Source organism: Eurytemora carolleeae, unplaced genomic scaffold, assembly GCF_000591075.1.
Source record: "Eurytemora carolleeae unplaced genomic scaffold, Eaff_2.0 scaffold1369, whole genome shotgun sequence".
Classification (NCBI taxonomy): Eukaryota; Metazoa; Arthropoda; class Copepoda; order Calanoida; family Temoridae; genus Eurytemora; species Eurytemora carolleeae.
Window position 1 is genome coordinate 33,730 of NW_019397258.1, and position 24,358 is coordinate 58,087.

Below are 24,358 nucleotides of genomic sequence, written 5' to 3' on the forward strand. Positions count from 1 at the left end.
TTAAATTGTCCTTTATAGTTTATCATTTGTAGAGTAGAAAGTGCTATCACAATGGCGCCATAAAACCCTTTGTATGATAAAGAATGACAGAAGTATCTTGTTTTTTTTTCTTTTCTGAAAGTCTAGTGCTAAGGTATGCAAGCCGTTTTACAGTTTTTTATCTACAATTATTTTTATTACTCCTCAAATCAAAGGAAATTTTCAATATTCGGAATTTATTAATTCGAAGTGAATTAGACGTTAAACGCTGTACACTCAAGTGCCAATGCAAACACAGAATTTTCAGCAAGAAAAATAAGGATTTCTTTGATCAAACTATTTTCACTTTTATGAATCTGACATGAAACTCTATAAATTGCTTCTACTGCCTCATTAATATTCAAGAAAAAATGTAGGCAAAACTTTCAGTTCACAATGTTATTGCTTACCTTGTACAAAGAACTTGTTCTGCTGGGTGGTGGAGGTCGTCTTTTTTTTGCTCGAAGAACAACACCATCTTTCATCGTTGTTCCTTCTTTCGACAATTTCAGGGTTCCCTCTGGATCGAAATCCTCGACAATTTTCAAAGTATCGACTGTGTCGAAAGTCGAAAATCCCTGGGTCACCTCTTGGAACCCGTCGAAGTCGTGAAATGTTGTGTAGTAGCCTTCTGTATCACAACTGTGTATTGAGATATCCTCTACACTGTATTCATGCGGAGCATCCCTCTCCCCCTCCTCCTCCCCTCCATCCTGCACCTTGATACTTGACTCCTCCCCTCCTAGGAAATAAAAGTAAATATATTAACTGTATATAGAGATACAGTGTACATATACAGTTTAGATACTGGGATACAGATTTATATAAAGCTAGTTTTTATGAACTGTATACAGAGATACAGTGTAAATATACAGCGAGAACCAGAAAACTCTGGAATTGGAAGCCGACTTTTAGACTCAATTTATGAGTTTAAATAGTCCAATAAAGATGAGGCACCGCAATTGTGTAAATAGGTATTGCTTTAATATCGTCTTCCTAGTCTGCAGTTTTTGGTTTATCTCTGTTTATATATATACCATATATACAGGATATACATACAGGGCATGCCAGGATACAGAGTTATACCAGGATACAGGATACAATATACATGTTACAAATACACTATGATACAGGGGTATATCAGGATACAGGATACAATATACATGTTACATATACACTATGATACAGGGGTATATCAGGATACAGGATACAATATACATGTTACATATACACTATGATACAGGGGTATATCAGGATACAGGACACAATATACATGTTACATATACACTATGATACAGGGGTATATCAGGATACAGGACACAATATACATATTACATATACGCTATGATACAGGATACAACTAGAAGACCAGTAAAGTAATTATATAGTGTTTGAATAAGAATGGATTGAGACTGACTGGATAAACAAGATAATGAAATATAGCAGACATATGGAAACTAGCAAACCTTTCATTATAGTTAACATACACTATACAGACATACCGAGAGGCTCCACAAACAATGACTTTCTTGAAAACTTTAATCTACGCAATTTCATTACAATTTTGCTTCTTAAAGACGTTGATCTATATCCGTAATTTTATTACAATTTGGTTTGATCTATACACGTAATTTTGCATTTTGAAGAGTTTGATATACGCAATTTTATTACAATTTTTTAAAATTTTATCCCCGCAATTTTATTACAATTTTGCCTTTTAAAGAATTTGGTTCAAGTAATTTCATTAAATTTTGCTTACAATTTTGCTTCTTGAAGACTTTGATCTAAGCAACTTAATTACAATTTTTTTTTTGAAGAATTCTATCCATGCAATTTTATTACAATTTTGATTATTTAAGAATTTTATCTATTTATAAGCAATTTTTTTACAATTTTGCTTCTTGGAAAAATTGATCCATATACGCAATTTTGTAACAGTTTTGCTTCTTGAAGAAATTGATCTACGCAATTTTGTAACAATTTTGCTTCTTGGAGAAATTGATCCATATACGCCATTTTCTTGCAATTTTGCTTTTTGGAGTAATCGATATACGCAATTTCAAAACATTTAGTTTTTTCCCCTTTTGAATCAAACCATTTTCTAAATCCTGGGGTTTCTGATTTTATATTTCATCATATTAAAATTTGAACAAATATCTTAATGTCAATTTTATGAGTGCAAAAGTGACAGAAAACCTTTTTTAGATATAAAAAGTAAATGAACATTGAACAAGATGACTTTTCCTTATCATTATTGTAACAATTTTAACATTTAGAACTTCAGGACCTTATTCATGTTTGTGATATTTGCAGTAGTAATGCAGTATTTCAAACGTTGAATTGACATCTGGTGGTCTCCAGATTTTGGTAAAATTTAGATTCATGAATATGCTAATTTAATTGGTTGGCCAACAGTAGTGGCTTGTTGGAAATCTACATAACAGGTCCATCTAAGCCGAGAGGGAGGGGGGTATATGGAATTGAGTACAGTGGTAACCAAAAAACACTAGAATAATTACCATTTTCACTATTTCTTTTAATTATAAATGATTACAAAGAAATTCATAATTTGTAACTACAGATTTATACAATTATTCATTGTACATAGATTATAAAAGTAAAATAGGTGGCAACAGAGAAATGGATCAATTATACACGAAGGCACAAGTGTCAAATATAACAAGAAAAACGAAATTTTCTCACATTAGTTGACATGTTTTCAAAGATTAAATAAAAAAGTGTAAAAAAGAAAAATAAAGAACGCATGAAATTGCATTTATTTTACTGTAAGTTCTAAAATTATCACTATTATCAATAATTTTGTTGGAAACAACAACTAAGTTGACACTTGTGACGTAAGAATACAGCTGTACCTCACAAATATTTGAACTCCTACCTAACTCTGAATGATCTGAAATGACTCCCATTGATAAACTTGAAACAGGTCTAGCTAGAACTCTTGGAGTCGTATCTTCTACAACTCTTGGAGTACACTGTGCACAAGATTAAACTGTTCTTGGAAGCTCAGACAAGATTTAAAAATCAATGCTCTAGGGGTTCAACCAGAAGACAGGGTGGGGAATAAGCCAGATGAAGGTAGGTGGGTGGTTAGAGAGATTACATCAATTTAATAAGAAAAAATATTATCTTTTGATCTATCAGATGATTTGTAAAATCTTATTTGACCTAAGAAATCTTTTTTATTTTTAATCTATGATTAGAAAAAATGTCGTCCCTTCTGTAATACTGTAGATATTCACAATACTCTCGTAATTTAGATCAAATTAAAAAGTTTTGTACCTTCGTTTTCATCTTTTTTTCTAAAAAGTAGAGATAATAAATCAATAAAGGATTCCCCTCCATCTACCCTTTAAATGTTCTCTTTTTATAAAATTTCCCCCTTTTACCCTTTCCCCCAGTATTCAACTAAATGTCAATTTATAAACCATGCAATTCATTTTAACAAGATAAAACCATGGTGTTCTTCTAGAAAAAGAATTTGAACTAAGTAAAATTAAACATTGTAAATGTACGTTATTTTTTATGAAAAATGCAACTTTCTTTTTAATAATTAATAAGTAGTAATCATTTGACGAAATTTCTTTCTTCCGTTGAAGTAAAAATGACGAATTAAATAAAATATATAATTTTTTTAAAAGAACCATACTCTAAATGATAATCAAAGCCCCACCTTATTTTGCGTATTTTTCGCCCCTTTCCCTTGCGTGATTAGACCTTCACTTCCTAATATATATAGAGAGAAGAATGAAATACAGAGGGGGGGACTTGCAAAAAAAGTTTGAATTAAAATTCATCAATTTAAATTCTTCAATATGGTTTTTTATAATGTTAGTTTTTTTAGATAAAGTAAATTTTCCTTTTTTCCTTCAACCCCCTCCCCCCTCCTTGTGTGTTAACTAATTGGGTAAAAGAAAGTTAAAATTGTCTGTATAGCCGGGGCTGTATTGTGTATATTGCACGAGCTATACATTTTCAGATTCATAAGATTTTAAAATAAACTGTAAATATATGTTTTTTGTTTTAAAAACAAGTTTAAAGTTCAAACTAATTTTATCACTTGAATTTTTTTCTCAAGAAAATTTTTTAAAAAGTTAATCGCCAAAAATTATAATTAAAAATTGTGTATTAACTTTGAAATATGGTTATTTTTCCCTTTTGAGATTTGCCTTTAAATAAGACATCTATTTTTCAAAGAATAGGATAGTTAAATGTTTTAATCGAATTCTAATTTGAAAATAATTGTATTTAAACGGTTGAACCTTTCGAAATAGATCAGCTTAAATACAGGGGTTTGCATATTTTTTCTTGCTCAATTCTATACGCAAATACATATAATAATGAAAATATTTATATTGGACAAATTAAGGAGCCAATTGTATAAAAACGATGAAAAATTTGTGTCTTTCAACTTTTAAAAATATGAATTTTTTAGATTAAAATTTGAAAACATAAAGAAAGTAAAAGAAAGGCAGAATGTTCCTGTTAAAAATGTAAAATAATAGTTTATAAAAGTTTTCAAAGAAAATGACGGCAGCAGAAGTGTCCCCCCCCAGACCCTAATTAAGTTGTTTTGTTAAACTAACTTTTTGTAAATTTCCCGTTAATGATTGAACACAGAACATCCTGACTATTTTGACGCTTAATTTACTTTCAAGAAGTTTTAACTTGATATTTTTGACACTGCAGTTCCCGCTAACCCCCATATCTCTTTTCTGTCGCATGATCTTTAGCTTGTGTACAATGTTACACCTCTGCGTAACATTAAGATAATTTAGCATATTTTACTTGGCGCATTTTCATGATTGATGAGATACACGGGGAAAATAGTAAAGGGTGTAGACAGCCCAAGGCCACTAATGTCAGCAAATACAGGCAGTGCCAGCCACAACCTAGGCCTAGGGCTTGGGAAACAGGCAGTCGATATATATGTTATATATATATTAATCACCTATAAATAATCAGCCACGGATGGCACTGAGTGCTTCCTCCTGGTACTACGGTGATTTGTTTTGTTTTGCAAATAAATAGCCTAAAGTAGTTGAACAAGGTATGTAAAGTTAAACTAGTTGTGTGTGGTTGAACTATGTATGTGAAGTTGAACTAGGTATTTGTAGTTGAACTATGTATGTGTAGTTAAACTAGGCAAGTATAGTTGAACTAGGAATGTGTAGTTGAACTAGAAATGTTTAGTTGAACTAAGAATGTGTAGTTGAACTAGGTATGTGTAGTTGAACTAGGTATGTGTAGTTAAACTAGGTAAGTATAGTTGAACTAGGTATGTGTAGTTAAACTAGGTAAGTATAATTGAACTAGGTATGTGTAGTTAAACTAGGTAAGTATAGTTGAACTAGGTATGTGTAGTTGAACTAGGTATGTGTAGTTGAACAAAATATGTGTTGTTGAAATAGGTGAATGTAGTTGAACTAGGTATGTATAGTTGAACTAGGTATGTGTAGTTGAACTAGATATGTGTAGTTCAACTAGGTATGTATAGTTGAACTAGGTATGTGCAGTTGAACTAATGAAGAAGTTTATAAATCCCGACAAATGAATTATAATTTTTTTTTTGGATTGTATTTATAATTTTTATTCCAGTATGTATAAAATCTGTCAAATTTTGAGTTAGTTTGCGTTTAGAAGTTGTTTGTCTTATCTTAAAATATTTAAAAAATTAATCAACCTTTCTATACCTCACTGTCAATTTGTCTGTTATTTACCTCCCTGTCTATCAATCAACCTAATTACCTCCCTGTCTATGTGTCTGTTATCTAATCAACCTATCTACCTCCCTGTCTATGAGTCTGTTATCTACCTCCCTGTCTAATTATCAACGTATCTACCTCCCTGTCTATTAATCAACCTATCTACCTCCTTGTCTATTTGTCTGTTATCTACCTCCCTGTCTATTAATCAACCTATCTACCTCCCTGTCTATTAATCAACCTATCTACCTCCCTGTCTAGTCTCCATGTGTCTGTTATCTAAACTTTCTCTCTATGCTGTGTCTAACCCCCGAAAAACGGTTATTCTATTAAAATACGCGGCCATTTTGTAATCCTTAGTCATTCTCTCTTTTCTACAACTATTGGATAAATGAAACTGTGAACAGAATTAAACAAAATGTTATTAATGACCCCTCCCCCCCTTATACTCTAACCCCCCCCCTCACAAAAACTGTTTATCATAATTATATACCATGATATTTATAATGTCAGGAAGATCTTTTTGAATCTGAATCAAACCATGCATATCTGATGACTTGGCTTTTTGTAAGAAGTTTTTTTTAACAGTAAAGAGGAAGAGTAGATATAATTTTACAGTTTGTAAAGGAATTGCAAGCGTAATTTCAAGTGACCCTCCGTGCAAAGATGACACTGGCCGATTTACATCGCTACTCTTCAAACCTTAGTCTGATCAAAAATGTTGAAGATACTGTCGTTTTTACTTGAAGCGTTTTTTCTGCGAGTTTTTCATGGATTCTAAAACAAGAAATGCTCAAGTCACGCAACAAGGGTACAGTTGTAAATCGAACATTGGCATCTTTGCATGGAGGGTCACTTGAAATTACGCTTACAGTCCATTTAAAGCTCTTGGGTTTTCCAACATCCTTGCTGTAGACTAACTAAAAAATTTCACCATGGAAGGGTTAAAAAAAAGAATGAAAGGGGATTGTTGAAATATACCAAAAAGAAAAACTTAAAATAATTAAATTTAATTCTAAACTAGATATTAAAATCAGTTAATCGTCCCTGATATTCGTCCTTATCCTGATCTGAACCAGAATTCGTCCAAACACCGCTGGACGACAGTGCACCGTCTGGATGGGCGGAGCGAATGAAAGGATTGGCGGAAGAGGGCGGAGCTGTAAACGGCGGAGCATGGTTTCTTCTCATAGACTCGTAATAACTCTCCTGCCCCGCATCCTACAACATTACATTTTAATTTTAGTTTTAAAGGATTCTCATGTTTTAAGATACAGTCCACTGTTGCTCGGGATTTTGTAATTCTTTACTGAACTTTATCTGGAAACAGTTATACAGGGTGTCCCAATAAACATGGGAATTCAGTTACGAATTTGATATCGTCTTTGTTATGAATTAGCATTGTAATACCTGATTTCAAAAGACATAATATTATTATGTTTATTTTATGAAAACATTTCGAAAAGCTAGTATTGAAAGAGAAACACTTTAGTAAAAATATTTAAAGAAACGACAAATACAGATAGATCTAGACTTATTTCAGCACAATTTTAATTCCATGAATTTTTTGGGACTTAAAGCATTAAAAAGTACAAATAAAAAATAAAAAGAAACCCTTCAAATGTTAACTGTTTAACACAAGAGATAAACATAAAAACAAAACAACAATAACTAAATAATATTCAACGATTATTTCAAGGAAAATTTGAAGAAAAACAAAAACTAAACTTCGCAAACAATCCCATTAACTACTGGTATTCCAAATCTGAGAAGTAAAAACAAAGATATGAATTTTAAAACAAAACAATAAGATACATTTATCAGTCGTTTAAACGTCCTGTCATTATTATAATGTGAATCTCCCCCCCCCCCTTATGAAATGATGTCCAGTAATTTTGTTATTATTACAATAAATCTTTATAAACTTTATACATCATAAAAAATCACGAAACCTTTACATCGATCAAATTGGTATTTTTATACGAATTGACATAAAAGTATATTTCTTTATTTAAAATCTAACTAATCAAAGCAGACACTTTAAAGTTATGATCAGTATAGTATATCATTATTGATATTTTTAATAAATTCATTAATCTTAATACTTCAGTTCGTCTGACTTTTGAACTATACTGCGTGTCACAATAAACATGACATTTCTTTGTAAACAGAGCTGAAAATGTAGTCTTTAAACAAAATTATGAATATCATCATGTGGATTTAACGGTTCTGTCAATATTTCAGAAAGCTGTGACTTTTGATCACAATTTAACCCCTTATACAAAATTGTTTAACCTTTTTTCTTAAATACATTTTGTTGGCATATACATTTTAAATGAAAAAGTATAAACTAAACAAAACCGTAAGTTTTAGGATTGTTAAATTATAGACCCAAAACACGTTTTATATCAAATAAAAGAAACCAAATACTTCACACTCTGGCTAGTTCGGGGTGTCCTTTGAGTATTATGCTTAAAATTATCTTGTTCTGATTTAAAATTGTAAACATATTTAAAAGCTTAATAATCGGACATTTTTTTATCACCGTTATTATCATTATTATTATTATCATTATCATTATCATTATCATTATCATTATCATTATCATTATCATTATCATTATCATTATCATTATCATTATCATTATCATTATCATTGAACTATTTTTTTTTGCTTTAAGTAAAATCTTTAGTTGGTAAATTAAATGGTTTGGCAGAGTGAAGGAATCGTAGATGCAAAAAGATAGTGTACACTGTACATACACTGTAAATATTCAAGTAAAATTCTCATCCTTTCTGGGTAACCCTGTATGTAACAGTCTCTTATTGATCATGATTAGTGGGACACACTGTATATAAACAAATATATAGTTACAATAAATCATTAATTAAAGGGACTGTAAGCGTAATTTCACAAAAGTTTCTTCTGATCAAATCTGAATTAAATTTCGATGTTGATAGATATCAAACATTATTATTTTCAACTTCGGATTTCTACAAAAGTGACTTGCGCTTACAGTCCCTTTAACGAATTTATCAGTCAATTCATTAATTCATTAATTCATCTAGTCAGCCGTAACATATTATACATATTTATATTAAGTGAAAGTAACTGTTTTCAATTTTTGTTCTAACATTTCAATTTCTTTGTTCCATAAAATATTGTGTTGATTTCATTTTTTAAGTTTGTAAAATATGTTCAGCCCTATGAATTTAAACGACTGTAATTTGGTTCTCTCTTTTCTACAACTATTGGATAAATGAAACTGTGAACAGAATTAAACAAAATGTTATTAATGACCCCTCCCCCCCTTATACTCTAACCCCATTACAAATTGATCCCTAAATTAATCTGCAAATTGATCCCTAGATAAAATTACAAATTGATCCCTAAATTAATCAGCAAATTGATCCCTAGATTAATTTACAAATTGATCCCTGAATTAATCTGCAAATTGATTCCTAGATTAATCTAAACTTGGATCCTAAATATTTACTAAATTTAAAAAATATGTTTGTAGAGGGGAAAATTTTCTTAGCCTAGATGTGCCGTGTATAAAGCGGTAATTAGGAATTTTTTCGTTTGGCCAAGGGGGGGGGGGGGTATTATCCAAAACCTATTTTTTTAGGATTTAATTTTAAAATGTGAACTTTTTAAGTAAAACCCATTCATTCCCTTCAAATTAGTGCATTTAATGTTGTTAAAATTCGAAGTGAGGCTGTGCCAATGAGGTTATAGTGTTTAGAGTGATGATGTATGCTAATCCTTTACTCATTTTTTAGGCCATAAACTATACCGAGAGCGTACTGCATATTTGTTTATTATAAGTTGATTTTGGACTAGCCTATAGTATATCAATATTAGTAAACAGTTGTAAGTGTACAGTACAGCTAACTGAGCACACAGGTAGAGAACTATCAACCCCCCTTTGGCTGTGCACACTGCACATTTGCTGTTTCTTATGTTCATTGGACTAATTCAAATCGTAAGTGTTGCCGTTGCTGTTGAGATTTGTACACTCCGTTGGACATTCGAAATGCAGATTAGTGATTTCTGAATTGACAAAAGTTTCGAGCTCCGAAAAAAAACTGCTACCTGATCTGAAAATGGGGATTCTCTGTCCTGCGAGAGGAAAGGGTTGGGTTCCTGATCCAGGAACGGAATATCAGAATCCAGGAACGGAATATCAGAATCCAGGAACGGATTTCTCCGATCCAGAGATTTCAATTTCTTCATCTGTTCCCCGGACTTGTTCTCCGGGGGTGGCGGAGGTAGAACTATATCGGAGAGGGTTTTGTTAAGGTAGGAGGAGGATAAGGAAACTAGATCCAGATCAGGAATTGTCGTCGTTGCTAAAAAACAAAATTTTATTATTTTTCACGAGAACAAGGATTTTCTAACATAACTAGAAATGTACAAAATTTCACACAAAATTACGTTAAACGTTTGCCAATTTAATCTATTATTTTTTTATAGTTTGCCATTTAATCTATTAATTAATTTCTCACAAACTCTTTAATGCTGTCTGGATCTCTGTGCTATTTTATATGTAAAATCAAAATCAAAAACCCATAAACATAATAATTTAAATAATGATTTAAAAAAAAAATAAAAATGATTACCTAATGAGCTGCCAGGATCCACGTCCATAGATACATCCACATCCTGGGTACATCTAGAATTCTCAACACTCTTAGACCTAAATATTGGAAACATGTTTTCGAGTTAATAAGAAACACAAATTTTGCCTTAACCCTATTCCAACTGGGGGGGGGGGGTCAATTTGACCCCCCTGTAGTTTTTTTTACATAACTCAAAAAGTATTGGTCTGAGGCTGTTGAAATTTTCTGACTTTTCCTATATACCCAAAGCCCTCCCTTTAAGCCTAAAACCGGGCTTTAATACTAACTGCCTGAGTCCTCAGGCACACTGCCTGAATGACTGCTTTTTCCTGTAACAAACTAAATCTTTGTTTTGACCCACTTCCACTTGTCAGATTTTGATAAAATTTAGCTTTTTGGAAAGCCTTAACATAAGGACATATAAGGAAATGAATTGCACAAGTTTTGCGAAAAAAATTGCAAATTTTTGCAAACAACCTATCACAGGAAATTTTTTGCATATTTGAAATGGCATGGTCAAGGGCTTTTCAAAAATGTATAATTTTTCATTTTTTGAACAAATTTTTTTGCAAACATTTTTACTATATATTATCTGGATTTTGCGATAAAAAAATTCAATTTTTGCAAATTTGCATTTTTTTGCAGATTCTAAAAGTAGAGCACAAGAGCTTTCCAATGATGTATCATTTGTCATATTTGAACATTAAACATGGGATTTAGAGGGGGGGGGGGGCCAATTTGACCCCCCCAGCATATCCTGGTTTTCAAGTACCCCAGCAGAGATAGGGTTAAATGCTAAAAACAGAAAGATTCCCTTCCTTTAACAATTATTAGTTTTAAATCCCTTTTTTAAACAAAGATAGTTTAAAAAAAAGCCTTTTAAAATATGTTGACACCTTGCATACAGACACAGTTCAAACATTTTAAGAATAAACTTCTTCATTAAACAAGAAAGAAAATGGGCAAGGTTTAAATGAGGAAAAAAACTTTATCTACATACTTCGATGCTTCTCAGTGTAAGGTTTTGAAAAGACAAGTTAGAACTATAAATTAAATGATTCACTTATAAAAACATTCGATCATCATTTTCTTTTATTATTAAGTTTACCGTTTATTATATATTTTGTCCTGTGAGTGTTCTGTTCCTCCTCCCAACGTGTTTCGCCTTTTATCTCTCTTCTTCTTTCGTCTTCTCTGTTGAACCGGTTGCAGAGACCTGAAAAAAAAATCGTCAAAAAAGTGTCAAAAAATCTCAAAGCCAACAATGTCGTAAAAAAGTTAACTGAATAAATAAAGTAAAATTTCATTAAAAAGTCAAATTTATTAATTAAAAATCAAATTGAAGATGTACTTTTAAGTAACCCTAAATTCATATTGTGGTACTCTTTAAAACATTCTCTGGTTCAGACGAAATTATTTATTTCTGAATTGATATAGATTAAATTGGAGGTTTTCTGTAAATATAACTCGCGGATTCTACAGAAACAATGGAATAAGTTGATAAATTAATCACTTTTCAACTTGAAAAACGACAATATCTCTCACCTTATTGATCAGATAAAGATTTATATGCTACAATTGTAAATCAGACAGACACCGTTTTTAAAGATACGTTATACAGTTCCTTTAAGAATTTCTTAAATTTCTTAGTCTTGAATTTCCTTCGCGCCATTTTTTAGGAACAATAATTTTCCTGGAAATTGTTTCTATTTGGCAGAATTTTGCCCTTTTTCCGAGAATTGGAAGAATAAATAATAAAATGTTGAACCTTTGATATCTAACATCTGGATTTAGCTGCTGACCAGATCCGGGGTTTTGTTTTATTTAACGATTTATACTTTTGATCAACCATTATTTTACAATTCATTTCTTTCTCAAAATATTTCAGATATTTTTTAGACAGGATAGATATTTAAGGAGAGATATTTAAGGAAAGATATTTAAGGAGAGATATTTAAGGAGAGATATTTAAGGATAGATATTTAAGGATATATATTCAAGGAGAGATTTTTAAGGAGAGATATTTAAGGATAGATATTTAAGGACAGATATTTAAGGAGAGATATTTAAGGAGAGATATTTAAGGAGAGATAATTAAGGATAGATATTTAAGGAGAGATATTTAAGGATAGATATTTAAGGATAGATATTTAAGGATAGATATTTCAGGATAGATATTTAAGGATAGATATTTAAGGACAGATATTTAAAGAGAGATTTTTAATGATAGATATTTAAGGATATATATATTTAAGGATAGATATTTAGGGATAGATATTTAAGGACAGATATCTAAGGATAGATATTTAAGGAGAGATATTTAAGGATAGATATTTCAGTAGAGATATTTAAGGATAGATATATTTAAGGATAGATATTTAAGGATAGATATTTAAGGACAGATATTTAAGGATAGATATTTAAGGACAAATATTTAAGGACAGATATTTAAGGATAGGTATTTAAGGATAGATATTTAAGGATAGATATTTAAGGATAGATATTTAAGGATAGATATTTAGGGATAGATATCTAAGGATAGATATTTAAGGATAGATATTTAAGGATAGATATTGAAGGATAGATATTTTTGTTGTTGATTCATTGCTAAGAGAATAATTTGTTCCAAAATATCTCAATTCAGTGCAGATTAACGACATGTTTATTATAAATATATAATATACTAGGCATACAGGGCGCTTCACACTCATCTTATATTTTTATTTTAAACATTTTTTCTTTACATACATTGTAAAACAAAACATAAAAAATCGCGGATTTTATAAAAAATTGGTAGATGTTCAATATTTTCAAAAATCGAATTTTGTTAATGGAAAATCTTTGAAAATTCGTTCAACCACAAACCTTCCCTAGGTCACGTGATGTCACGTCGGTTCAGCCGTTTCGACGTTTATTGGACAAGCAAAGTATATATAAATAGATATATACATAGATATAGATAAAATGCCGTTTTATATATATAAAATCATACCTCCAGAACATTCTGGAATAAAAATTAAAAAATTATTTAGAAATATGAAGAATTTATTTAACAAAAATAAACAAACAGTTTTTGCAATACGTTTAATTAGAACGTTTATTTACTAAGGGTAAACACTAAACATACATAAGGAAAAAAGTCTTTAATTATTTTTCTGAAGATTTTCAAAAGATATTTGTATCTTTAAATTAGATTTAAAAGTAAGTAGAGGGAAGGGCGGCTGGGTGTGGGGGGGGGGTGTTTGATGACAAATTGTATCATGCATCATAGTTGATGGCAAAACCGTTCAGTCTTAGTTTTCGAATAATTTTCACCACAAATATTCGAAAAAATCTATAAAAATATACAAATACAAATAATAACAAAACCAAAAATACCCTTTGCATGCAGTTAATAAATACAAATCAAAATCTGTTCAAACCTAATTTATTTCTGCAAACAATTACTGATCTATAATAATAAATTATCTTCACTAAATGTCCCACCTGCCCTAATGGATATAACCTTATAACCTAAGTTTTAGCAGAGGTTTGACAACCCAAAAAAACTGTAAAAAAATAAGTTTTATTTTGGTTAAATTTACGTTTCACATTATTTTGCATTTTAAGGGACTATAAAAGTGATTTCAAGTGACCCTCCAGGCAAAGATGGCAATGGAAAAATATTCTATGTTTAAACCGTAAATCTACATAAGTTGGTGGTATTTAAAAAAGCTTTAATAAATTTGTTTGTACAATAAAACAACCTCCACACCACCCCCTCCATAGAAAAATATTTTAAGATTCCTAAATTTATTTACTAATTCTGAACAACGACAAAAGATTTATTTAACCCAACTTCCTCCCAGCAGAGTACACATGCCCCACACTCGAATTTAGATTTATATATAAATTATATTTTAGGCAAATTGCTAATAAATCCTCCAAATGGAAAAAAAGTTTTTTGAGAAATCATACAATGATACCCATAAAAATGTGAATAGGAAGACAACTGTGCAGTGTACACAGACCAATTTCACTTAACAAGCTATTTCTAAGTTACTGGTTTATAAAAACATGTAAAAGGTCGTCTTCTTTAAATAAAAGCATACCTCCGAAACTCCGTCATTGAGTCAAAGTTTCTCCCGGAGACATCAACCTTAACCACCTGGGAGTCCTGGATAGCAGGCAGGGTTCCATACCTAGACAAACCGATTAGAAATGGGCATAGATTTATCATTTATTTTTATTTCCTAGTCCTTTTACTTCAGTCTAACCCCCCTCCCTCTTCTCCCTTTTTGCTCCCCTCGCCTTCGTTATAAAATCCCTCCCACTCTTTTTAAACCCCCCCCTCTCTTTTCATTTCTTTGCCAAATTTTAAAGGAGAATTTATGTGACCTACTTTTGATATTTAAGGATAGATATTTAAGGATAGATATTTAAAATTTAGAAATCTCTGCGTACAAATCACTCTGAAAATAAACAAGTTAAAACAAAGAAAAATTTTTTAAACATTTAATTTACACATTTTCGAAACTCCAGGGTTAAATTAAACACAGGATACATTTTGAAAAACACTTGCAGGTTTAGGAGAAAATGAAAAATTCTCCAGAATTCCATCTTTTTGATAATTATTGCCGAAAATTTTAAAAATTTCACATTTCTAATTTTTTTTTAAATTACTAAACATGGAGATTACATCTGTTTTTTCTTTAAGATATAATAAATAATCTTTACTAATTTATTTCAATAAGTGTAATTAATCTTTATAATAATAGTAATTAAAATTACTTATTAATTTAGAAGACTTTGACTGATTACAGTATACTGATAGCTGATTAGTATAGACAGCTGAGTGATATGATAGATTATTACAAAGAAAGCTGATTAGTAAAGCCATCTGATAGTGATATGATAGATGATAACTTAAGAAAGCTGATTAGTAAAGACAACTGATAGTAATATAATAAGTGATTATTTAAGAAAGCTGATTAGTAAAGCCAGCTGATGTGATATGATAGGTGATTACTTAAGAAAGCTGATTAGTAAAGACAGCTGATAGTGATGTAATAGGTGATCACTTAAGAAAGCTGATTAGTAAAGACAGCTGATAATGATATAATAGGTGATAACTTAAGAAAGCTGATTAGTAAAGACAGCTGAAAGTGATATAATAGGTGATTACTTAAGAAAGCTGATTAGTAAAGACAGCTGATAATGATAAAATAGGTGATTACTTAAGAAAGCTGATTAGTAAAGACAGCTGATAGTGATATAATAGGTGATTACTAATTCTATGCAAAGCTGTTGTTTAGAGGATTTATTGCCAATTATTTGAAACCCCAAATATGGAATGGATTGAGTAGATGGGGTTAGGGCCATAGGGAGGATTATTTCAAGTAACCCTCCATCCAAAGATGACAATTCCCGAATCACATCGCTACCCCCTTAAAACCTTTTTCTGATCAAGTATTAATTAGGTATCAATGTTTATAATTTTGATTATTTTTAACTGTGAGTTTTCTGTAAAAGTGATTTGTGCAGGAAAACATATAAGAATTATCAAAATTAACTCTTTTAAACCTAGAAAAACTAGAATTCTTTCACAATATTGATCTGATAAAAGTTTTCATGGGTACCCTTGTAAATCAGACATTACCATCTTTGCATGGAGAGTCACTTGAAATTACGCTTACAGTCCCTTTAAGTGTAAAAAGAGTAAGATATATTTCAGACTAAACAACATGTTGGCACTGTTCATGTTAAAACTTTAAATATTAGAAAATATCTGAAAATGAGATAAACTAGAAAGCATCTACCTATTACACAAAACAGATTAGCAGTTTTAACTTAAAATATACTCTTCACATAGCACTCTAGGTTTTCCCGATAATCATTTAGAATTTAAAAAAATTTGAAAGTAGGATGCTCAAAAACTTTGTCTAGCCAAAAATACAATTTTTTACCACAAAATAATTGAATTACACCCTCAAAATTATAATTTTTTCCCCCTCAAAATCAATTTTTTTCCGAGAAAATGATTCCACAAAATCAATAATTCTTTAAAAAAAAGTCATCAAAATGTTTGAAATTTTCTACAATTTTTTATGAAATAAAAGAATACTCCATGAAAAAAAAAAAAAAAATTTCAGAAAATAACAAACTCTTAAGAGTTTAAAACGTACACAAAATTAAACTATATTAATTGTTCTTGTATTTAGTGCAAATACAAGTACAATATTTTTAATATTTTTACAATACAATTTTTTAAAGAAATTTTACATAACATTATTGGTGTCCAATTTAGTCTAAAATTATCGACGTTATTGAATAATTTGTCTAACACTGAATATTAAAATGTCATCAGTGACTTAAAATACAGCTGTACTGTATAAATGTAAACGTTCGTAATTTCCATTGCCATCTTTGTATTGTACTTGATAATCTTTTTATTCAATTTTAGTGGATTTTTTATCCCGAATTTTTACTTACAATTTCATAATTTTGTGTATATAAGTTTCATAAATAATCAATAACATTTCATACCTGTATGATGTTAAAAACCATCCGGGGTATTATTTTGCCCGCGTATTATTTTAAAACTGTTGACACTTTCCCCACAATATATATTAAACAAACACAGCATTTATAAACACTTGCCGAACGTAAGCTTTGTTGTTAAATAAGTTTTTTAATGAAGCTATACGAAAAAAGATTTAAAAATCTGCCTTGAATGTCGGCCTAGCTCTTATCAAAGAATTATAAAATCAGATTCTAACGTCACACCGGTAAAGAAGGTTTCCTTTTAATTTCGCAGGTTTTCATAAAAAAACTCATGTTGTTATTTAGGAAGATATATTTTTTTGGTCGATCAGCTCACCTGCTGTGTTTCAACTTCGAAGTTTTTAAATTTCTGTTTTGAAGATGAAGAACTAAAAATAGGAACACAGACATAGGAGACTTCCTCTCTTCCTTCAACCTAGTTGGATCAAAATTATATAAATAATAATAATAATAATAATGATAATAATAATAATAATAATAAAATTGATCATGTAAACTATTGTATACTGTTGAATATTGTTGTATACTGTTGTATACTGTTGTATACTGTTGCATACTATTGCATACTGTTGTATACTGTTGTATACTATTGTATACTATTGTATACTGTTGTATACTGTTGTATACTATTGTATACTGTTGTGTACTGTTGTATACTTTGCATACTATTGTATACTGTTGTATATTGTTGTATACTGTTGTATATTGTTGTATACTGTTGTATACTGTTGTATACTATTGTATACTGTTGTGTACTGTTGTATACTATTGTATACTATTGTATACTGTTGTACACTGTTTTATACTATTGTATACTATTGTATACTGTTGTATGCTGTTGTATACTGTGTTATACTGTTGTATACTGTTGTATACAGTTGTATACTGTTGTATACTGTTGTGTACTGTTGTATACTGTTGTATATTGTTGTATACTGTTGTATACTGTTGTAAACTGTTGTATACTATTGTATACTGTTGTTTACTATTGTATACTATTGCATACTATTGTATACTGTTTTATACTGTTGCATACTATTGTATACTATTGTATACTGTTGTATACTGTTGCATACTATTGTATACTGTTGTTTACTATTGTATACTATTGCATACTATTGTATACTGTTTTATACTGTTGCATACTATTGTATACTATTGTATACTGTTGTATACTGTTGCATACTATTGTATACTGTTGTATATTGTTGTATACTGTTGTATATTGTTGTATACTATTGTATACTATTGTATAGTATTGTATACTATTGTATAGAATTGTATACTATTGTATACTGTTGTATACTGTTGTATACTGTTGTAAACTATTGTATACTGGTGTATACTGTTGCATACTATTGTATACTATTGTATACTGTTGTATTCTGTTGCATACTATTTTATACTGTTGTATACTGTTGTATACTGTTGTATACTATTGTATACTGTGGCATACTGTTGTATACTGTTGTATACTGTTGTATACTGTCGTATACTGTTGTATACTGTTGTATACTGTTGTATACTGTTGTATACTGTTGTATACTATTGTATACTTATTGTATACTGTTGTATACTGTTAGTATACTGTTGTATACTGTTAGTATTAATTTGTTTACTAACACCTGACAAATTGCCTCTTCAGCCCAATTAACTAGGCGTTTGATTGGAGTTGAGTACATGCGTGTTAACTGTTAAGTTTTGTACAAATTATGAGGTAAAGAGGGAACAATAAAGGAAATGAGATAAAGAAAACTCAAAAATGTTTTGAAAAAATTAAAATAATCAAATTTAAATAAAAACAAACATTAAATAATTACATACAAACAGTTGTTTTCAGATTTATGTTAGACTTTCTAAAGCTTCTTTTCCATATATGCATACATTTACTGCAGTTTTGCATTGCACTACTAAGGAATTCGAATTCTTAAAATGTTGCCAAGTTTTCATATTGCAATTCTACTATATTCACTCTACACTCTACACTCTACACTCTACACTCTACACTCTACACTCTACACTCTACACTCTACACTCTACACTCTACACTCTACACTCAATACAAATGAATATATCAAGGTATTGATAAAACCCTAATGACTTCCTAATGATAGTTTAATCTCCAGAACGATTGGTTGAAATACACCACTACCCACTACTACTAGTTCAACACAGAGTGTTGTAATAAAAACTAAATTCAAACAGTAAAATTTTAAAATTTTGTTGATGTTGTACAGTGTACAGTGTACACTAATAGCTATCTACCTACCTGTGTAGTTGTATTTCTAGCATGTTGGTTCATGATATGTACACTAATAGCTATTACGCATCTGTGTTTTATTCCTTGGCGTGTTGGTACATGATATGTACACTACTAGCTATTGTGTACTTGTGTAGTTGTATTCCTGACATGCATGTACATATCATAATTGTACACTGCTGACAATGCCGTACCTGTATTGTTGTATTTATGGCGTGTAGGTACATGATATGTACACTGCTAGCTATATTGTACCTGTGTATTCCTGGCATGTTGGTACATGATATATACACTGCTAGCTATGTTGTACCTGTGTTGTTGTATTCCTAGCATGTTGGTCCATGGTATTTACACTGCTAGCTATGTTGTACCTGTGTTGTTGTATTCCTAGCATGTTGGTACATGATGTATACACTGCTAGCTATGTTGTACCTGTGTTGTTGTATTCCTAGCATGTTGGTACATGATGTATACACTGCTAGCTATGTTGTACCTGTGTGGTTGTATTCCTAGCCTGTTGGTACATGATATGTACACTGCTAGCTATGTTGTACCTGTGTTGTTGTATTCCTAGCATGTTGGTACATGATATGTACACTGATGGGTCTAGAGTTTGGTTGAAAAAGGTTCTTTGTCTCCACGTACTCCCGCTTGTAATGATTCTTCAACCTACTGAACTCTACCAGGTCTCCAGCAGCTAAAATATACAAAATATTAAATTCAAATTTTCATAACAATCAAGAATGTTAGTTTTGTAAATTTGTAATAGCAAAATTAAAGAGGCTTTAGCTATATGTATTTATTTATAGAGTAGTTTGTCTGTTTCAAAACGTTGCCCTTTAAAATTTGGTCTGATCAAGGATGAATGAGATTTACTTTTTTTTCTAACTGAAAATTGATTATTTTAAGAGGCAAAGAAAAAAAATATGTAAATTTACAAAAATATTAAGATTAAAAAACGACAATTTCATCCTTATTGTTAGTCAGATGAAGGATTAACGGTTACCGTTGTGAATCGGACATAATACTACAAAGTATTTCACTTGAAATTACGTCTACAGTCCCTTTCAGTTAAAGGGAGTGACCGGCAATATCTGGTAGTTGAACTGAGAGTGTAGCATTGTAGAGTATTTTTTGGAATTCATTTGAGACCTTTGAGACGTTTTTACGGTGCAAATTTGTTCAGCAAGAGCGCAAATTCCATCTTTAAAATTCTCCATCATTGTCTATTCTGGAGAGATGATTTTCAGAATCAGTTTTTGAAAAGTTATCCAATGAATTATCCAATGACTTCCATGAAAAATGTTGTAAAAATTCTTGCTGAACAAATATGCATCATAAAAACTTCTGGTAGGTCTCAAATGAATCCTAAAAAATTTCTTTACAAAATTGCATTCTCAGTTTAACTACCATACATTGCCGGTCTCTCCCTTTAAGTAATTTTTGTTTGTTGGTACACCCTCTGCTTGTGTAAAGATTAAGATATTAACAGTGTGTTTGCTCTAGTTTATATACAGAACATGCATTAAAGGAAATCTTATCAAAATTCAAAATTATTTGATGCAATCTTAAAAATTAAGCATATCGCAAGTTGAATTTTTTTCAATTAAAAAAATGTAATGGTAAAAAAAAATCTAGTAAAAATTTTCTTTTAGCAAATGAGTAAGATTTTAAATGCAATCACAATTTATCAAAATGGTGAATTAAACTAAATATTTTTTTTTCTTTTCAAGACTAAGTTTTCGTTTAAAATATATTCATTGATATGGGAACGATCCCTTAGCAAAATATATTCATTAATATGCGAACAATCCCCTAGCAAAATATATTTATTAATATGCGAACGATCCCTTAGCAAAATATATTCATTAATATGCGAACGATCCCTTAGCAAAATATATTCATTAATATGCGAACGATCCCTTAGCAAAATATATTCATTAATATGCGAACGATCCCTTAGCAAAATATATTCATTAATATGCGAACGATCCTTTAGCAAAATATATTTATTAATATGCGAACAATCCCCTAGCAAAATATATTTATTAATATGCGAACGATCCCTTAGCAAAATATATTCATTAATATGGGAACGATCCCTTAGCAAAATATATTTATTAATATGCGAACGATCAAAATGTTCAAAATGTTTAAAATATTTAAATTGTTCAAAATGAAATATATCATTATATTATTGATGCAATCTTAATATTTTTTCAATTTTAAAAAATTATTTCGTAAAAAATTATTTTTGTTGGATAGGAGTAAAATATTAAATGTAAAAACAATTAAGCAAAATGGTGTTTTCTATTCTTTCATCTAAGGCTAGTTAGTTTTTAAAATACAATATTCACCAAATAGCGAGGAATCCCTTAGAAAGATATGGATGTGCATTAATGTTTATATATAGGAGTAGAGATAACAATATTTATATAAAATATTCTACATGAGAGGGTCAATATTACGGACTTTATAAAAGATAATATTAAACAAATCATTTATCAAATAAATTTATTTTTCTTAAGTCAAACAAATTCAGTTTTTGCAAAAACTAAAATTTTCTAATCAAAATATCTTTGTAGCCTGTCGGTGTGCCCCTTTGCTGTTTTAAACCTAGACAATTCTTCATTTAACAGAATTTACAATTTGAATTATCAAAGACCTATGACATCGGGTTGCAAAGAATACATGGATTATAAAGTCAGAGTTTGTAGCGAAAACTCAATTTCTTTAAGAGAGAAAAAAAGAGATTTTGATCTGAATTAGATTGTTTACAAAACTTTACCACTGCGGCAAAAGAAAGTTAAAGTAAGAAATTAGATTAAACGGGAAAAAGGTGTGAAACCTAGTATTTTATAAAAGAGGCAACTCACGATTTATCATTGAGAATTTATTAAACCTAGTATTTATTAAAGAGACAACTCGCGATTTATCATTGAGAATTTATTAAACCTAGTATTTATTAAAGAGACAACTCACGATTTATCATTGAGAATTTATAAAACCTAGTATTTATTAAAGAGACAACTTACGATTTATCATTGAGAATTATTATTTTACTCAAAATTTTAAAACGTAAAAAATTTAAAGTTTTTGATTTTTAAACATGAGAAGTTAGGGTCTACGAATGAAAAGAGGGGGGGGGGGGTTAAATGCTTTTTATTGCCTAAAGCAGTGAAACCTGATGATATGAGAAGGGTTTAGGAAAGGATTAAGGAAGTTAGTTTGGAATAAACAGATTAAGTTACGACTGGATTAAAAAACACCAGGTGGAATTTTCAGAGAAGAAAACTTTTGAATAAGAATGAGTTAAGCTGCGTGCATTGTTAAATGTAACTATCATTATGATCAGTATATCAAACTTTCCAAACACTGCATTTTCAAAAAAACGAACAATGAGTTTGGAATAAAATATTTTGTGAGATATTCCTAACTTTCAGTTAATTATTTCGAAACGCTTAAAATGGTTCAATATATATATACAACGAAATATATACTAAAATTTCATATAATTTAAAAAGGTGTGAATAAATTTATTTCAATCATTTTATAAACACATAAAAATGGGTTTCTAATAAACTAGATATAACCTTCATTCATTAAGTTGGTTGCATTATTAAAGCAAATTTCTCAGAAACATAGAACTAAGCATGCATAAGGGAAAACTAAAATCCGTGTTTTGTGAGAAAGTTTTAAAAATTATGTTCCATCAATTGTAGACCCCAAAATGTAAAATTTTCAATTTAAATATTTTTTTTTTTCTCTCTCGGCCTTCTTAGTTCAAACAAACAAAAATATGGACTCTGATCATTGAACAAATATGAACATTGAGAACATTGTTTGTGTTCATGCGAACAATTTGTGCAAAATTACCTCTTTTCCTTGAATACATACTAAATATGTACTCGAATTCTGTTAAAATAAATATTTTAATATTTTCATGAAAATAATTCTAGAAAACATTTCAAGATAAAATCAACGAATAAGTGGGGGGTTTTTTTGGGGGGGGGGGCAAAATTTGTTTCGCTCCCCCCCTTCTTCCCTTATTCACATCGTCTTTTCCCAATATTATCTTCCTTGCAGTAAAGTTTAATAATGATAATTGAAAAAATAATAATGATAATTGAAAAAATAATAATGATAATTGAAAAAATAATTGAAAAAATAAATGTTTGCTGACTCCTAATAGTTGGTTTCAATCTTAAAGTGTTAAAAATTAAATTGTCTGGCTTGGCTGACATATTATTTCATTTACAAATAAAGTCGCAGCGCTCGGCCCAGAATTCAATTAATACTAATTCAAAACACTGCCTGTGAACAGGCTGTAAGGCACTATCGCAATATAGAACTAATTGTTAAGTTTAAACTTACGTATTTTTTCCTTTTTGGGATTGTATTTTTCGACATTTTCGTCAAGGATCGTCAGGCGATCCTTTAACTTCTGAGTCCGCGTTGAGATTTTTCCACAATTGAGTTCTAGGTCACTAAACATAGTGTCGGCGTGTTTGAGTAACGACGCAAGTTGACGCATGGCATCACAAAGCGTCTGATTACTGACGCATTCTAACGGATTTTCAACATTTTCGGGGATTTCCCGACCCGCTAAATGAACGGGATAAACTTGTCGTTGTACAAACGGCATGTTGTCACTGAGAGAATTAACTATTTTCGTAAATTAACAAACTCAACATTTTGTAGCGCCGTCCCGTACCCTTCCCGTAGCACTGCGCTGTTACTACTGGACTGGACATTATATACATCTGCCGGTACACTGAATGATAGATAGATAGATAGACTAGATTGACAGACGACAGCGTCCGCGTCTTTTCCTCAAAGGAATTGAGTTTTTGCCACAAACTAAAATCTCCTGATTCCAATATCTTTGCAATCTTATGGTGCAAACCTTTGATATTTCAAACTTAGATTATTTTATCTACAAGTATTAATAGTTTGAAATATCTAAGGTCTACGAAATTGGGTTCAAAAGATATAGAGATTAGAAAATCAGAGTTTGTGGCAAAAACTCAACTCCTTTTCTCCTAAAAAATGATCCAATCAAAGCGTTAAGTCAACTGTTAATTGTTTAATATTTTGCATGTCACTTCATCAAAAGTGCATTTGTGAGATGATCTATAAAATTCTTATTATTGCCTCCATTCTTTCAGAGTTCAAAGATAGATTTTGTAACA

The 24,358-nt window shown here is 30.3% G+C and overlaps 2 protein-coding genes across 2 annotated transcripts in view; both read right to left on the reverse strand.

Moving 5' to 3' along the window:
* Positions 1-14,584, reverse strand: part of LOC111713080 (uncharacterized) — a 29,499-nt gene extending 14,915 nt beyond the window's left edge. The window contains exons 1-7 of the mRNA XM_023487873.1: positions 14,455-14,584; positions 11,472-11,579; positions 10,364-10,440; positions 9,837-10,093; positions 6,789-6,962; positions 2,915-3,011; positions 429-760 (exon numbers count right to left, since the gene is read on the reverse strand). Coding sequence (XP_023343641.1) covers positions 429-760; positions 2,915-3,011; positions 6,789-6,962; positions 9,837-10,093; positions 10,364-10,440; positions 11,472-11,579; positions 14,455-14,582 — 1,173 coding nt within the window. The 5' untranslated portion in view covers positions 14,583-14,584. The remainder of the gene's footprint in view (positions 1-428; positions 761-2,914; positions 3,012-6,788; positions 6,963-9,836; positions 10,094-10,363; positions 10,441-11,471; positions 11,580-14,454) is intronic.
* Positions 14,585-14,781: 197 nt separating this feature from the next.
* Positions 14,782-23,920, reverse strand: LOC111713079 (wiskott-Aldrich syndrome protein family member 1). Its single transcript, XM_023487872.1, has 4 exons — positions 23,541-23,920; positions 19,721-19,863; positions 17,223-17,321; positions 14,782-14,814 (listed from the first exon to the last, which is right to left on the reverse strand). The coding sequence occupies exons 1-4, from the start codon at positions 23,809-23,811 to the stop codon at positions 14,782-14,784; spliced, it is 546 nt and encodes a 181-aa protein (XP_023343640.1). The 5' UTR covers positions 23,812-23,920.
* Between the last annotated feature and the right edge of the window lie 438 nt (positions 23,921-24,358).

Coding starts and splice junctions, on each gene's coding strand:
- LOC111713079 (XM_023487872.1), bottom strand. CDS start 23,811: ATGCCGTTTGTACAACGACAAGTTTATCCCGTTCATTTAGCGGGTCGG. Junction 17,322..19,720: donor CTAGGAATACAACAACACAG/GTACAACATAGC, acceptor TGATCCAACTAG/GTTGAAGGAAGAGAGGAAGT. Junction 14,815..17,222: donor TCGAAGTTGAAACACAGCAG/GTGAGCTGATCG, acceptor GTTTATTTTCAG/AGTGATTTGTACGCAGAGAT.